Source organism: Biomphalaria glabrata, chromosome 1, assembly GCF_947242115.1.
Source record: "Biomphalaria glabrata chromosome 1, xgBioGlab47.1, whole genome shotgun sequence".
NCBI classification, from domain to species: Eukaryota; Metazoa; Mollusca; class Gastropoda; family Planorbidae; genus Biomphalaria; species Biomphalaria glabrata.
The window spans coordinates 11275551-11293110 of record NC_074711.1 but is presented as its reverse complement, the minus strand read 5'-3'; the positions used below and the strand labels follow the sequence as shown (position 1 = coordinate 11293110).

Below are 17560 nucleotides of genomic sequence, written 5' to 3'. Positions count from 1 at the left end.
GAGAACCACAGTCATCGTACCATGCCCAAAGACTGAGTTAACAAATAGAGATAAAAGATTATTGCCTGTAGACAGCGCCGTGTAATCTTTATCGTAGAACTGAGAGAATGGTGTAAGAAGATTGTTGTCCATATATAAGTTCTGTAATAGTGCCTTTCTGTTACAAACTTTGCGGTTGTTGCTCTCGTACTTACATCGTTAGCAGTAGAAGTGGAGAACACCTGAGGCCGTGTGCCAGAGGCCATATCCGTTTGATAGAGGCAGCAGATAAGAACTGGACACGATGTGAACTATGTAGGAAGACGACTGTATTTGTTGTCTTATGAATCATCAACACATCAGTAAAATTAACATCCTCCTCCACTTGAAACCCTTCGGAGTCATCCAATGTTTACAAACAATATTTTCCACTTGTTCATTGGCCTCCTTCAGTCGTAGAACGACTATGTTTCATCTCAGAGCACACTTCCTCGTGTGGCTGTGGAGCCCTATTTTGGAGACACTCCCGTCCACAGATAGCGCAGGTTAAGGTGGCTTTTGCTTCGGTGGTAGAGGAGCTGGCCGTTTTTCGGATTGTACGTTTTTCTTCCTGAGCTGAGACCCATGTACTTTCACTGTCCATAGCTTTCTTGGTCACTGACTCTCTCCATCTGGTGCGGTCTAGAGCTATGTCTTCCCAATTGTCTGTATTGATGTTCACTGATTTGAGGTCCCGTTTTATTACATCTATGTAACGGAGGTGGGGGCGACCAGTTTTTCTTGTGCCAGTCGCGAGTTTTCCATAGAGGATGACTTTCGGGATGCGCTTGTCCTCCATCCGGCGAACATATTTTTCACTAAGGCTTTATTTAGCCTATTTAACATTAAAACGTCATTAGACTTCTTTATGTGTTTTGACTTGAATACTTTTTTTATGTCTATTCAGTCGATGAGCCTAATTGAGAAAAAGCCGAATAGTATAATTTCTGAATAAGTAGAGCCCATTATCATTTGCTCCGGCTAAAAAATCAGGCCTTTTCTAAACCTTTTCTGTGGTCTCCTTAAAGAGAGTCAGCTACAAAAAGAGCATCAGTTCTATGGGCAAAGGCCAGCATTGAGCAACGTCCAACGAGAAAGTAAGCAGCACTGGCGGGATGTGTGGCCGAGAGGTTAAGTAAGCGGGGGGCTTGGCTTGACTACCTATCAATTAGGCTCGAGGTTCAACTTCTTACTCGAGCACAGTTGTGTTGACTGAGCGACTAAAGCCAGCACAGAAAGCATCACAGATACCCCCCTCCAACTGGTCCACAAATGAAATTGCACCATAGCGCTCTGAGCATGCTATAAGCATGAACTTTTTTTTAAACAGAATAACAAACGTTTTACAGTGATAGGAGTCAATTGATCGTCTTCTTTACCTATGATCCTTTCTTATAGATGTAAACATTACCTCACAAACACATAAAAATATTTTTCTCAAATAGATGTTGAATATTCATATCCTTGTTTGTGCATGGACATATGGTGGCGAATGCAGTATAGCAGCACTTCTTACAGTCCGACAGTTACGGTGGGCAGGGCATGTATCCCATATGGGGGACGAACCTATGCCAAAGGCAGTCTTTTTTTCGTGAGCTGAAAGGTGGTCGGCGTAAGAGAGGTGCCCCCCGGAAACGCTGTCAAGACCAACATAGGGCCCATTTGCTTTAGCTGACATAGAAGAGAAGACCTGGCTGCAGGCGGCTTAGGAACTGGACAGCTGGAGATTTATTACATAGACCACGGGATACGCATTTGAGACACACCAAAAATCAACTGCAGAGGACAAAACGCAGACGGTGAACGAGAATCTTAATCGACCACCGCACTGGATGCGGCAAAATATGTAGGTTGCAGCTGGGGCTGCTTATCCACGTGAAATACTACGCTCCTAATTAATCTTCGAACTGGAAGACAAGCCTTATATTTTTAATTAGAGATATATACTCCCGTGACTTTAAGCACATTGAGCGGCAAGCTATCTTTATAGAAGTCGGCCTCCCGCAATGTCCACTGTTATGAGGTCTTTCTGTCGGAAGATATGTCCCGCAAATGTCAGTCGAAGCCACAACATATTTAAGTTGCTCAAATGGCGGTTTGGTATATCATTTTTTGTTTGGTGACCAATAATGATATTTAATGTTATGTTTATTTTATGTGTCACACTTATTGCATTGCGAGTGAAAATAATTATTTCACAATGTTCTATAGTTCAAACTTCTTAGATAAAATCACCAGAGGATTAAGTGACCATGAGGCTTAAAGATTAATGATTAAGTGATCGAACAAAGATTATTAGTTGATATTCTTCAATAGAACGACCCGCTTTACTAAGCACCCCTCCCCATACATACTTTTGCCCATTAAGTACGTGTAAGAGCTAGGACATATAAAGTGGAAAATATTCTACTCACCACAGACTTATGTTCCATCCATCCTTCCAGAAATTTCGACTGTTTAGGAGAGTTAGCATAATTATTAGCCATGGCGTATAGTCGGTCACTATGACCGCAAACGTCAGCACAACAATTTAAAAAATGTGAACCACTAGGTTGATATCGATACTTGTGTCACTCGGACGTATTGTGTGTCACTTATATGTCTCTAGTTAGATGTCATCTCAGAATTTAGACAAATCCTATTTATCGCCTGTTTTTAATCCCATCGTTTGATGTTTTTACCTATGGGACAAACAGAAACATTTAGAAAGAAACAGAACATAATAATGATGTTTTAAAAAGTTTTACTATTTGCAAGCAAAGACTACAACTTTTCCCCCTTTTTATTTTTACGATATTTTGAAAAACAAGTCCAAAAACATTGTAACAATTTATATTTTATAAGGTAATGCCACTTGGCATTTATGTAATGCACTACATCTGTGATGCCCAAACTAAGCCCCTCGGGTCATATCCGGCTTGTATTCGTGTCAATGCTCAGTAAAATATAATTTTTAGAAAAAAAATGCTAATGTAAAAAAGACTTCACTTCAACTCTACAATTAAAATATAATGTTAATCTAATAAGAATTCAACTCTACAACCAGAACAAAATATTAATTTATAAAGAATTCAATTATACAATTAAAATATGTTAATTTAATTTAGTAATTTACGACTGCAAATAAACGACAAATGAAATGAACAATAAAAATGAAACTATTATTTTCAGTAAAAACTTGAAAGGCCTACTGAATGAAAGTGTTACAAAACAGTTCTACCCTTGATCTCACGCGAGTCCATAACTTTGAGATCTACCAACAGAAGGATAGAACAAAAGATAACAGATATATATGTCACTGTCAGTTTACTTTATACGTTGCATGATGTGTTGTAAATCAGTGAGTCGGAACAACAGATGTGTTGCTTCGTAAAGAGACTACCCGCTGCCAGGTGAAAGCAATAGAATCTTGGAGCCCAATGGAGCCTGTATGCTCCAATTCCCTTACCTTTGTCCTTTCAACACTTTAAATAGAACAACATTTAGTGATTACTTTTTTTTAGTGCACACAGATACACAGATATACCACAAATACACAGATATACCACAAATACACAGATATACAACAAATACACAGATATACCACAAATACACAGATATACCACAAATATCCAAGACTAGAATTGTCCTTCTCTGTAAAAAATTATGTAAATCTCATAAGATGTCATTAGAAAGCAATTTAAAAAATAAAAAAAAAGGACACTTAGGCTAATTAATGTATTACCAAAAGACATGCGATGAAGTGTGCTAAGTATTTTCTGTCTCCCAAGTCCTAGTGAAAAGAAAAAAAAAAAGCACTACGACTTTCCCGTCTCTTCCACTTCAACTATTGAAATATGAAGCTGGGATGCGTCGTTTCGAATTGACCTCTGGGAAAAGAAGATAGTGTTCCTATAAAGTGGTTGTCGCCCCTCTCGCCATGTACTTCACAGTAACACAAGTCACAAGCTAAGTGATCGCTCCCTTCAGTGCCTGAATTGGCATATAATCTAGATCTAGGCCTACATAGCGTGTTTTTTTTTAATCTTGTGGGTTTTTTCCTTTAGATCTAGATCGAAGTAGTTCCGGGTTTAGTATCACTTACGTAACATTTTTGGATTTTTAAAATATATATTTATAGATAGACTAGCAGTACACACAGGCTATGCCCGTTGATTTGTTCCCAGGTTTTATATTGATAATTATGTCCGGAACTCACCCTTCTTTTTCTTTTCTTTTTTTATAAACTTTTTAATGATCAACCTGAAATACTTTTTTAGCCCGTGAATTAGTGTATCTGTTGCAATAAAATTTTCGGCACGTTATTTCCTTTCTGTCTGTCTTTTTTCGCTCTTTGGAACCCACATCTTGTTTTCTTTTAACCTGCGCATCGTAATTTCTCCGACATAGACTTTTGACTCTCAATTCAATTTATATTATATTTCGACCGTGACCTCCCCCTCCCTCTTTTTGGTTAGTTTTACTTTACTTTTTTTTTTTGGCAACCTTTAACATTAACACAAGCAATTAGACACTGCATACATTTCTTCATACCATCAGTTTCAGGCCTGGAGAGAGTGTGTACTTTCCGAAAGCCCCAATTGAATGCCTTTTACACATTCCCCTTTCTACATTTATTTTGGTATTTTGTTCTCTGAATAAAAAGAAATATCAATTCGGTTTTATTAACTGTAATAGTTTATTTCCATCCTTTTCAATGTAACGAAATGAAAACATCTAGATTTATCTTTACTTTATACTATTAGTGTTACAAAGTATCATTTCTTGCTCGCTCTCTCTTTCATATAGGCTACATGTGTACGAAATTTGATGCGGATACGTAAATATATAGGCCTAATAGATTTTGTGCCATTTTTTTAAAAATATGTTCTAAATAGTGACCAAATTATGATCACGGTTATGGTTGATATCTTAAAAACGAAATTATGAAAAGATGTGTCATCATTTGCTAGACGCTAAAAGTACTGTGTGTGTGTATTCTGTATATATATATTCTGTATATATATATATATATATATATATATATATATATACGCTGACCATGTAACATCTTAGTCTAATTAGTGTCATCTGTCTCAAAGACAGCCTGGTCGTGCGGTTTGCGCGCTGGACTGTCGTTCGGATTTATCGATGGTCGAGGGTTCAAATCCTGCCCGCTCCCATCCCCCGTCGTCCTGCGGGAGGTTTGGACTAGGAAGTAAACTATCTTCAACTCTGAAGGAACATCCGTAACATGTAAAACATTTTACAAACAAACATTTTACAGACCCTTTATGTCACCGGTAAGGCTGGCAAAAATGTCGTGATTAAGAAGTGCACGTTTATAGCATGGTCGGAATAAGTAAATACAGCTCCGGATTCACGACAGTGCGCATACCATGGACCATACCTCCCACCCCTCTTTTCAAACAAATAGAAATAAAAATGTACACTAGTTTAGAATTAATATTTGCATATTAAATATTTTTAAAAGGAAAGTGAGATGAAATGTACAAGAACTTTATTTCTTTCTTCTAAACTATAGCACGCTTTTGGATATAAGTGTTTTCCTTAATCTTCGGAATCGAAGACATTGCCATTATTATATTTTCATTCATAGCTGGATCTTAATTCAAGCTTTCGTAAAATTGTATGGCCTCCACAAAAATCCTGTCCCGGGGCCTTCACATACTTAATCCGGCCTTGCAAGCATGCTGTGTGTTTTAGGAACCTATGTGTTAGCCGCTTGCGTGGGAGAGAGTCAACCCCCAAGTACTATTGTTGTTTAGGTGCCGCCTCTGTGTGTGTTTCTGTACCATAACAACATGGTTGACATCGCAATATCATATAAGAGTGTTACAAAGACCTGACTAGGCAAACGATGGGACCAACTGTTGATTTAGTGGCTACTGGTCAGTGACAAAACATGCACACACAGTAATCCCAGGAGTCCCATCCTGGCACGTACGTGTCAACAATCCCGTGACCACAACCTAGCTGAGAAGGTTATTGAGAAGATAATGCAATGCACGTGTTATGAGGTCATGGCGTCCTCTCGCTCCGGAAATGATAATTAGAGCAAAGCATGTTTGCTCACATGAGCAGGAGGTTGGGTGGGAGAGTCGTCACGAAAAGTGGGAGCAGAAGCGTCGATAGGAATGTTGTCACCCGGTGCGATTAGCTAAAGGTGCTGACACTATATAGTTCAGAATATTTATTTATTTACTCATTTTTAAGGCACTCGTTTTCGTTGTTTGTTGTTTTTAGTTGCAATGATAAAGCGCCGTGAAATATTTAAAATGTTGTCTAGTTGGAAAGCACCATATCAGTAAATGCCAATCTAGATGACGAGGTAGACTTCCGTGTTGCAAGTGCCAGTGCTGCCAAGAAGAGCCGGAAAAACTATAAATAACAAGTTTTGTTTTTGTTTTTGTTTGTTTGTTTGTGTGTGTGTATCTGTCGTGAAAAAAAGGGAAGTGATGATAAACCTTATTATTTAAAAGGTCTATGAAATGTTTGTGTATGCACTTTTTTTATCACTGCAGATACACATTTTCTACGCTCTTCAGTTTATACCACAAAATAATTTCAATATGGACATTTACATTTTATTATCTAATGTTAGTTTTTAAAGTACACTCACCAACCTTTTTTTTTATCATATCTTTTTTATTTACGACAAAGGTAAAATAAAACTTATAAGTAAATTATGTCTGTCTAATTTTATTTCAAACATAAAAACTTCCCTTTCAGTTTTAATCTATAAAACTTGTTTCTATAGCTCATTCTTGACCTAGTCTCTATGGGGGAAAGTTGGAAGGTAAGACTACTTCCTGTCAAGTGGAAACGATCTTCTTATCTCTATTTGATCAATCGTAATGGTTTTCCTGCACAGCCTAATATAAAAGCGTCTAGGCCCGCCCTTTTATGATTATCAACTAGTGTGTGCAGTAGGTTATCCCCATTTCAATCTCAGGTCGAAAATATCAGTCTTGTTACAAGGTTATTCCTCCCACCAGACTAAGTATTTCTTAATCTTACTTGGCTCATCGGCAGCTGATTTAAACGTTATAATTTAAATTAGAAACTTGACAAGAAATTGTGCTTTTTACAAAAACAAATTGAAACAAAGCCATGCGGGCCCACTGTGTTGTCTCGCTCGGAGCCTGTGAAACACTCATTATTTAATATTCACTCTATAAAAGGGAGGAAGACCTCCTTTAAAATCAAAGACTAAAGACACACACACATACATTCCAAACACACAGGCAGTGGAGAGGGGAAGAGAGTATCAAAAAAGGATGCATACCACACACGAAAATTTGACTGAGACATTACTAGTTATGCCAAAGCTAATAACTTCAGAAGAGGGGACTAACATCGAAATAGAATGCTGCTGATTGGTTGGATTTCAGTAAGCTGATCAAATAATGAAACAGAGTGTTTGTTAGGGAGATAGAAAGAGAGATTTTTCTGTTTGATGACATCTAAAAACTTAAGCTTTTTTTAACGAAACCAGGAAAAAAATAGATATATACATTAAACCATTAAACTAACACAAAGCTAATACCAAATGTATGTAAAGATCTAGGTCTGTGGCTATTATATAGTGAACGAATACTTCCTTGTCTGAACTCTAAAGACAGACATACTGATTCGACATACACACGCACATGCCAATAACTAAATGAAAGCTTGCCATAAAATCAGATTATCGCACCTTGACACCCACATAATCAAATACATAATCAATTACCTCAGAACCATAATAATCTTCGTGTTAGATTTCATTGAAAGACATCCAGAAATAGTGTGTGAAAAGCAATAAAAAGCAAAAACTAATGGGCCAAAATATTTCTTTAAAAAGAAAGTCTACAGGCAAAAGGCATTATGATCGGTTTTTGCTGTACATATATATAACTTTATCTAGAATACAGTTTTTATATTTACGATTGGCTAATGTTGAATAAACATTTTCCTATTTTATAGACATTGAAGAAGGCGTTCATTAATAAATACACGCTTTGAAAATTAAAATTTAGATTAAACTACAATAGAAAGAAAATGAAAAAAAAAAGCAAAATTCGGTGGTAACGTTTTAAAATCTGAATTGTATTCTAAAAAGCTTTACTGGAGCAATACTGTAAAAAAAAAACGCTAATCGATAATAGAAAGAAAACATTAAACGAATAACCTTTAACGCCTTATCGATCATACATTTTGATTTTTCCCTAAAGGTCTTTGTGTCTTAGAGGCAGGTTTTAATTGATTAAGCAGACACTAGCAGAGACGGGACTGGCCGAATGTTACAATGGCTACCAAACATCGTAGAAAAACCTGGCCAACAAACTATTTCTGTTAGCATATGATGTAGCTTATGATTGTTTTTCTTTCTCAGAGACAAACTTGTACACATGTAGAGACAATTCCTTATATTGAAACTTGAGATAGACATTCATATAATTCTTATTATTTCCTTCACTTCAACGCAGTATGTTGATAGATTAGTTCACTTGTGACAACAAATGTCAATAACCTTTAAATAGTAGTAGGCCTATATTGACGCTCCTTCTTTTTTTTCTTCTGATTCCAAAAGTTGTAAAATTCGTTCACTTTTCACATTGATGTGTTTATAAATTATTCTTTTTTTCTTCCGACACCAGTATGTTATAAATCGGCCATTGACTTGTAGTACCAAATTGCCAGTAGGCCTACAATTAACCCAATGTAGGTTTATTATATTTTTAATTGTAGAACGTGAATTAACGTGAAAAAAAACAACTTCTTTCTAGAGCGAAATTAAATATAACTTTGATTACAATAAAGACAAATTCAACTTGAGATTAAATGAAATAAATCTAGCAGTAATAATATAAAATGGTATTTTAAAACAAAATCTAGCTCACTCAAAAACACGTACTTACTGTTTCAAATCTCTAGATCGTCTCCATCTCTCAACATCTACATGACGACACATCAGCTCATATTTCATCATTAACTCTGCATAGCCACCAACCAATCGCGAACTTTTTCTCGCCGTCACACGCACTTCATAACAGCCTCTCCAAGACAACGAAGACAGTACAAGATACATGATCTAATACTTAGTCCAGCAATATTCATTTGACCTTTAACATTTCAAAATGTTATAGATAACTTATTGTCATGTTTCAACTATGACATGATTTGTAAAAATATTTCATTAGTTATTAGCAGATTAAAAACTGTGTTAATTTATGCAGATGTCTCATGGATCTTGACACACTAAATGCTATCATAATCCTTGATTTGAATAGGAGTGAAAATTAATTATATTTACTTTTTTAAAAATTATCATTCAACACCATTAGTCACCGAAGTTGGTACTTGAAGTGATCATTTCCGCCAGTACCTCTCGAGAAAAAGAAGTGTCAATAGAGGGACCTGTGTTCCCTAACTTGAATATTTTTCTTCGAAGAAGTCTTGTAACTTTTGTCTTTTTTTTTTCTTCTAGCGTTGGAGATTTACACTCTTAAAGCTAATCACAGTAATTTGCTCTTTGTTTACAATTTGATTTTGAAGATCTCGTATGTGTTCTTTGAGCAATACAATACGTTAAGAGCCTTAAGTTTAAGTGAGGAATAGATCAAACGATATGAAGAGAGTTGGTGGCAATATAATGGAGCCTAAAGAAAACAAAAACGTAAGATAATGAAACAAAAGAAAGATTTGGAGACATTTTGAAAGAAATGATTACGTAAACAATGTCAAGGACGCCATATCAAAAGATCACTGTATATCACTGTTGCTCAATGAATAATAAAAAAATGTATTTGCAAAAGTTTATTATATTTTTAATTGAACAGCAAAGGGAAAAGTTCGTCTCTCGAGACATAAAATGCCACAGATGCCAAGTGGTACATTCTATCCAAATTCTGATGGAGGTAAAAAAAAACATGAACTCACAAAATCAACAATCTGGCCAGTCACAATTGTTAACTCAAAACAAAAATCGAAGTTCCCTCGTGTGCGATTATTATAGACATGAAAATATAGAATATATTTTCACATTAAATTGATGAAATATATAACATAGGCAAGATAATCAGAGGAGAAACGTGTTACAAGCTAAACAAAAAAATGTAACCCATTTGAAGAAACTCTTATGATTGTATTCGATTTTCGTGTCTCTTCCGAGTCTCTCCTTTTAAATCTTCGCGCTTACTTTTTCTTTGCTCATGACATCAACTTTATGTGTTGTGTTGCCCCTGTGTAGTCATTTTTTGTCATAACCACATACGCCCCACAGCGTGTTTTGATCTTGAGAGTTAACTAATGTACTAAAAACAATGTTAGGCTTATTACATCTAGTTTTAAAAGCTAACATACATGTGGAGTGCTACACAAGGAAGTTGAAACCACAAGGATGATGGCTGTTAATCGGTTAACCAGTTGGCCTATGAATGATAATTTAGAAATGTGCTTTAATTGGACTAAATGCACGACCGTTCAAATTCTACTCGAAGTTCACGCACGGATGCCTCGCGGCGCATCATTAAGAGTCTTTGAACTGCGACACTCAAACTGACACTTATCGCCTCTAGTTGACGGATGATTGTAAGCCTATTGGAGAAATGCTTTACTATTGCTTTTACACGCTTCCGACACGCTCCTTTAAATTGCTAACATGATTCTAATCACACATAGGCTTCTAACAATGGCGCAGCTGGTGTGGATTGGGAGGATACTACTGGGTAACACCCATCACAGTGAGAAACCAAAGTGGAAAAAAAAATATTTTTAAAGATTGACATTATCTAGATACCCGAACAAGCTTCTAAATTTAAAAAATTTAACTTTAGTTTTTTTTTATTGGGAATGGAGTGATTATTTTTGCTTGGGAGACACCATTTACTGACCTGGTGATATCAAACCTAGCAACGCGTCTGTGTTACTGCAGAAAACAGCGGCACAATGGTAAAGCGTTTGACTGAAAAGCCAAAGGTTGAGGCTGTAAGTCCTAATGATGTTATTTTATTGTTTGTAAAATGTTTTGACATGTTTCGGGTGTTCCTTCAGAGTTGAAGATATAATCTAGCTCCCGCAGGACGACGGGGTAGGACAGCGGGAAGGGTATGAACCCCGGACAATCGAGACAACAGAACGACAGTCCATAGTCCATACCGCACAAGCAGGCAGCCGGAACATCATATCAAAAATATGTTTCCAATATTTTAATGTGTTAGTTTCTTGAGATTTCCAGGCCACAGAATGAAAGTGTTTCTTTACAACAAAAACAATATTGACATATTTAATATTTCCATAGTCCGCTTCTTTTTTTGGTTGATAAAAATGAACATTATTATCATAAGATTATTATAAGTGTGATCTGTTGACACTGATTACTTAACACAATGCTGCACATGGTATAGTCTATAGAGGGTCTTTTTTTCCACAAATGAATATCTCATCTTATATAATACAGACGTAACTTCAAAAAAGAATATGCTGTGTGCAAGACATACGCTTTGAGCAAGGGTAAAAACAAATAAATGTATAGTCAAAGATCCATTTTCAGATAATAGAAAATCTAAAACAAAAAAGAAGAGGGGTATGGTACCACTTACAGACCTATGGAGGGGGGGGGGGATAGATGATGTAACGCTCATTTGTTTCTATGACCGACGGTTAACGAGGGTGTCATGTGACCAGTGCTTTACCACTCAGCCACCACGACCAATGCTAGCGATTTGATTCAAAATACTTTGATTTGTTCACGTTAAGTTCAGGTTAGCCAGATTTAGCGGGAAAGTTAAGTTAGCCATAGTAAAAACATTCTTGACAGACTAAAGAGATCGTCTTAAAGCATGCAGCTTGTTTTCCTAAACTTGCATTACTGTCAACATTTGTTTTTTGTTTCGACCAAATTGTCACATTTTAACTCAAAAAGACTCACTACCTATAAACCATTCTAAACAAATGACCCCAGTACATTTTTTTATTCAACAACCATCCTAAAAAAATTGACCCCAGTTAAAATTTTATTCACCAGCCATTCTGAAACTGTACATCTTACTTAGATAAGTAGCTGAAACTCTACATCTTAATAACATTTCAATAAACGAAACAACTAGCACCATACTTTAAATTATTTATTGTCACAAAAATTATTACAATCTTTATTGCAAGGTTTGTAAAGAAATTACTTTAAGAAACATACACAGAGATCTTTAAATAGCCTACTACACATTTTACACATAAATCTTTAAATACCCTATAAGACATATTTTTACACATAAATCTTTAAATACCCTATAAGACATATTTTTACACATGCAATGCAATGTATACAACTAGTAAACAAAAATTTCAGCATAATGTCAACCAATCTGTGGCTACATGGATTTTATTCTAAATAATTTTAACATTGACATATACTGAGTCAATGACATTTATAAAAACTGTTTAATCAACACCATTTGTTCATTTGTAGTTAAATTTTTTATTATTCAGTGGCAACATGTATAATGTGTCGCCAACTAAGTGCTTCTTATTTCAGTGTCGCCAACTCAGTTCTTATTTCATTCACAAGTACCAAGATAAAAACATCAAGTTCTCTATCAGCTAGAAAATCATTCAACCATGTATAGCAGGAAGTCAAACACACAAAAGAGAGATCAGCTGGTTTGATTGTACCAGTTGTCTAGACCAGCTTGAAAACATGTCCCACTAAATGGTAAACATGCCATAGCGATACCCAGCTCCTTATTTCATTCGGTGCCTCTTCCCTGAGATGGTGGGAGAAAATATTTTCTTTCTTTTTCGGATCCTGAAATGGTTATGCATAGTTATTAGATCTAAAAACATGTTATTGTGTCAGTGTTCTACCTAAACAGATGAGACGCAAAACAGCCTACAGAATAGTCAATACAGGAGTGAAGCTCATTAAAACAGACTGGGACAGCAAAGATCAAAGCTAATGATATTTGGTGAGATTTTAGGAGGTCTCTATGACCTGCAATAATGGAAAAAAATAAATAAAGTTTCCCCTTTCAGACCTTGCGATCTATAGAGGAGGTGATGTTAAGGTCATCTGTTTCTTTGGCCAACGGTTAAATCAGGGTGTCGTGGCCAGCACAACGACCAACCACCTTTACTTTCCCCAACTAAAGTCAGGTACCCATTAAAGCTGGGTGGACTCAGAGGCGCCCTAAAAATCCTGAAATTCAAAATCCCAGTCTTCACAGAGATTCAAACCTAGGACCCCAGGTTTGGAAACCAAGAGCTTAACCACTCAACCACAGTGCCCCTGCAATAATATAGGTTCCCTGAAATTAATTGAGCAAAGACAGGTGAACATTGTCATGGCCAAATGTTACCCAGCCAATAGCCAGGTTAACTTACAAAATCTGCATCATACAGCTTTACACAAATGAATGTAAAGTTGATTATTTGAAAAATTTATTTGTAAGTTTTAACAATAAAATTGTTTTTGTTTAGCAGTAAATGTGATGATAAGTATGTCTTATACTTAGTGATAAAATATTTGTTTTTAAACGGCAACGGCATTTAAAATATTAAAGAACTAAAATTTTACTATCAATGTGCTGATTATATCGTATATCTTCTCATTGTTTTATTTGACATGACAAAGTATCTTTTCAAATATTAGGTTATTAAAATTGTTCAAGGTGAAAACAGCAGATTGAAACAGACTGACAAAAAATAGTGTAGATGAAACATAGGGCTGAAAATGAAAGACAAGAAAAAAAAAAGGCATATGTAATAAGATCAAATAGACCAACCAAAATATAGCCTGGTGAAAAAAAAGGCTGAACATTTCCATACTATACTAGATGGTCAGAAAGATCTGTCTACGTAAACATACATATCCTTATCAAGTATGATCATATCGTAATGATTCAAGATGTAATCCCAACCCTCACCTTTTAATAAAAGCATGCATCCATGCAAAATTTTACAGCCTTTCTTTTGTCTATCTAAGAAATGCATCAAATAATGCAAGCTACAGATTACATACATATCCTTATCAAGTATGATCATATCGTAATGATTCAAGATGTAATCCCAACCCTCACCTTTTAATAAAAGCATGCATCCATGCAAAATTTTACAGCCTTTCTTTTGTCTATCTAAGAAATGCATCAAATAATGCAAGCTACAGATTAAAATACAATATATTTTTTTTAAAATAAATCCATGCAGCATTTTATTTGGTCTATCTTTTCATCTGCCCAATGTTGTGTCCACTAATATTTTGAAGCTTATGTTTTCACCTCTTCAATGTTTAGTCCACTATGTTTTGTGTGTCTATTTATAATACTCTGGGATGGGATAGTTTGACTGAACATTGATTAAAGGGAGTGATCATTAAATTCCTGTTGTTGCAAGTTTTGATTGTTTTTTTTTGTTATGATTTTAAATGTCAGAGTATATTATCAAATATAAAGTAATTAAAATTATTTTAACTCTGCAAATCAACAAGCTGATTATATCATATACCTGTTGTTGACTAAAATTTCTTCCCCATAGTTATCAGTTCTGTGTGGACAATCTCTTCTCTTATGATCAAGCTCACCACATAAATGACAACCTGGAAAATAAAGAAAAAAACAAATTTTAAAGAAAAAAATATATTTATACAATTAATAAAACAAAAAGCTAAATGGAAAAAGGGAGACTAAACAGTTTTACTAAGCAGAGGACTTTTATACTGTTCTCACAAAATATGGTTAAAGTTATTAAATTCCCAGTGTTTATAGCTTTGTCAAATGAATGTATATTCTATATCATTTCTTTACAGTCTTAACTAATTTAATTACAAATTGAGGTGTAATTAATCTAAAATTAATCAACTGATGTAATTACAAAATTGAATGGACAAACTCAATAAGTTTCAAATATTCGATATAGCCCTAAATAGATGAAACTATAATTAGAGTTCAGCCAATATTGATTTAAAAATGTTAAGTAGATAAAGATTATTCATTAATAACTAATATCATTAATAAGATGCACTTATATTTATGGGACTAAAAATTACTTATAACAATGATGGTAGTTTATTAATAAGCTAGTAGATAAAAAATGACCTGCTGCAGTTTTCCTCCCACACTCATGGTCAATAAGCTGACAAGTGCCACACTTGAAGCAATGGACACGAGAAGGTTTAACACACCTGAGGCATGCATCACAGTGCACATACTTAGTACCGTCCTGTTGAGAAGATTGAGATAAGTTTTAGAGTAACTGTAATATAAGCTAGGAAGTACAAAATAAGCAATTAAAGATCTAGAGTTAATTGTAATATAAGCTAGTAAGTACAAAATAAGCAATTAAAGATCTGGAGTTAATTGTAATATAAGCTAGGAAGTACAAAATAAGCAATTAAAGATCTGGAGTTAATTGTAATATAAGCTAGGAAGTACAAAATAAGCAATTAAAGATCTGGAGTTAATTGTAATATAAGCTAGGAAGTACAAAATAAGCAGTTAAAGATTTACAGTTAGCTGTAATGTAAGCTTGGAAGTACTAAAAAAGCAATTAAAGATCTTATGATTTTTAACTGATGAGGTCAATTCTATAAAAAATCTATGCAATAATTCATATGATCCATAGAACAAATTTTCTTTTGTGAAAGAAAGCAATTTTTCAGTCACTACACATTAGTGTGTATATGTGAAGTTTCCCCTACACTCAACTCATTAAAGGAAATTTTTATTTAAAAGATTATGAGATCAAATTTTAAAAATGATTCTGTAATTGTGTTGCTGGTACTGCATGGTTATTACAAACTTGTAAATCTAGATCTAAGTGATACAAAATTCAGGTGTAGGCCGGAGACAGTGAAGCAGTATCAAATCAACACAAATCAATTTATAAACATAGTAAACAAATGACCAGGAATTCTGTTTCGATCCTTTTTAAACTCTGCAATCAATTACTACAAGTTGCATTGTTATCTGCTACCACTGACTATTTTGTCATGTGACAATAGTAAATTTAATCAAGAAAATTAATAAGCTAAAATAAGATGAAATTTCACATTAGTGCATAAAAGGTGTGGCACCTTATTAACTGCATGTATAATTCATAAATACAAATTAATAAGATATAAGATCATCTATATTACAATTCTATCAAAACCAAATAAACAATTCAAAAGGAAAGAAAATAGTATGATGATTTCAATTAATTAAATGTTACCACACTAATTTGACTTATTTTACTAGAGAGAAGAACACCACAATGGGTAAAATAAAATTGCAATAATAAATTTTGCAGCTAATAAGGTTTTTCATTATTTTTTCTTTTGAATGAACTAACTCTTACTTTAGATGTACAAGCACCACAATCTTTACAATGCCAGTTCTCGTGTGATGAGAACCTCTGACAAGGTTCACAGAACCTGAAAAGAAATATATTCTTAAATGAGTAATAAAACAAATATTTTCTTAAATAAGTGAAGTAATAAAACAAATATATTCTTAAATAAGTAATAAAACAAAGTTAGATTATGAAATAGAAGAAAAGTAATTCTTCAAAAAGATTTAGAAATTTAAGTGGTGATAATAATAAACAGTTTAATGAGATAAAAAGATAAACAGTTTAATGAGATAAAAAGATAAAATAACAACTTTCTTTGACTACAACAATACAAATCTGTTAACTGTATCCAATTACTAAAATCCATTATTCGCACACTACTGTCTTTGTTTTAAGAATAAAATGTGTTTGTATTTTGTTTCTATTATAACAAAAAGAAAATAATCACCAATAGCCATCCTGTAGAGGTAAGCTAAACAAGACTTGTGAAATATTTGTAAAAATTCTGACTGGGGAACCTTTCTTTTTGTTCTGTCCATTAAACAGATTGTGGTTATCATAGTCTACCTGTTAAAAAAAAAAAATTTTTTTTTATTCATTCGACATCAAAACAAAGAAAATCACTTTGCAACTTGGGGTAATTAAATATTATATTCTTACTTGGGAAAATACAAAAGCTTTTTATGATAATCTAGCTTAAATGCCTGGTAACTAGATCTTGCAACAAAGGCTAATGATCGGCTTCATGGACTTTATTAAAGCGATTGATAGCATCCATTGAAAATCACTTTTGAAAAAAGGGAATATTGTATCCCTGAACAATTTGCTGCAATACTTCTACAGCAAATCTAGCTTCTTTTCCTCTTAGCCATTGACTAAAATGTTTTACATGTTTAAGATGTTCCTTCTGATTTGAAGACAATTAAATCCTAGCCCAAACCTCCTACAGGATAAAAGGGGATGGCAGCAGGCAGGATTTAAACATAAAAACCAATGAACAACAGTCCAAAGCACATACCACACGACCAGACTATGTAATGAGAAAAACCATGAATAAAGCTGCCTTTGCTTATCCCATGCCATGAACTAAATAGATTCATGAACCTACCAGGAAGCACTACATGGGGCAACCATTAAGTGCATAAAAGACATGACAGAGGAGCACTCAAAAACAGCCTTTAGATAAATCTGAACAAGACCAATGTTATAACAATCAGATATAGAGTCTCCCTGCCAC

General features: G+C 34.5%; 2 protein-coding genes across 15 annotated transcripts in view; both read right to left on the bottom strand.

Moving 5' to 3' along the window:
• Positions 1 to 9237, bottom strand: part of LOC106078511 (uncharacterized) — a 42622-nt gene extending 33385 nt beyond the window's left edge. For 2 of the 7 annotated variants that reach the window (XM_056021889.1, XM_056021932.1), the window contains exons 1-2: positions 3743 to 4005; positions 2433 to 2699 (exon numbers count right to left, since the gene is read on the bottom strand). In XM_056021889.1, the coding sequence (XP_055877864.1) occupies positions 2433 to 2504 (72 nt within the window). In that variant the 5' untranslated portion in view covers positions 2505 to 2699; positions 3743 to 4005. Of the gene's footprint in view, positions 1 to 2432; positions 2700 to 3209; positions 3351 to 3742; positions 4007 to 8921 lie in introns of those variants that run through there. The other 5 variants (XM_056021904.1, XM_056021914.1, XM_056021919.1 and 2 more) reach the window with 5 other exon arrangements.
• A 2878-nt stretch (positions 9238 to 12115) lies between these two features.
• Positions 12116 to 17560, bottom strand: part of LOC106061832 (rRNA N6-adenosine-methyltransferase ZCCHC4-like) — a 14434-nt gene continuing 8989 nt past the window's right edge. For all 8 annotated transcript variants that reach the window (XM_056021819.1, XM_013220048.2, XM_013220046.2 and 5 more), the window contains 5 exons: positions 16772 to 16890; positions 16330 to 16405; positions 15090 to 15213; positions 14500 to 14590; positions 12116 to 12805 (listed from right to left, as the gene is read on the bottom strand). In XM_056021819.1, the coding sequence (XP_055877794.1) occupies positions 12742 to 12805; positions 14500 to 14590; positions 15090 to 15213; positions 16330 to 16405; positions 16772 to 16890 (474 nt within the window). In that variant the 3' untranslated portion in view covers positions 12116 to 12741. The remainder of the gene's footprint in view (positions 12806 to 14499; positions 14591 to 15089; positions 15214 to 16329; positions 16406 to 16771; positions 16891 to 17560) is intronic.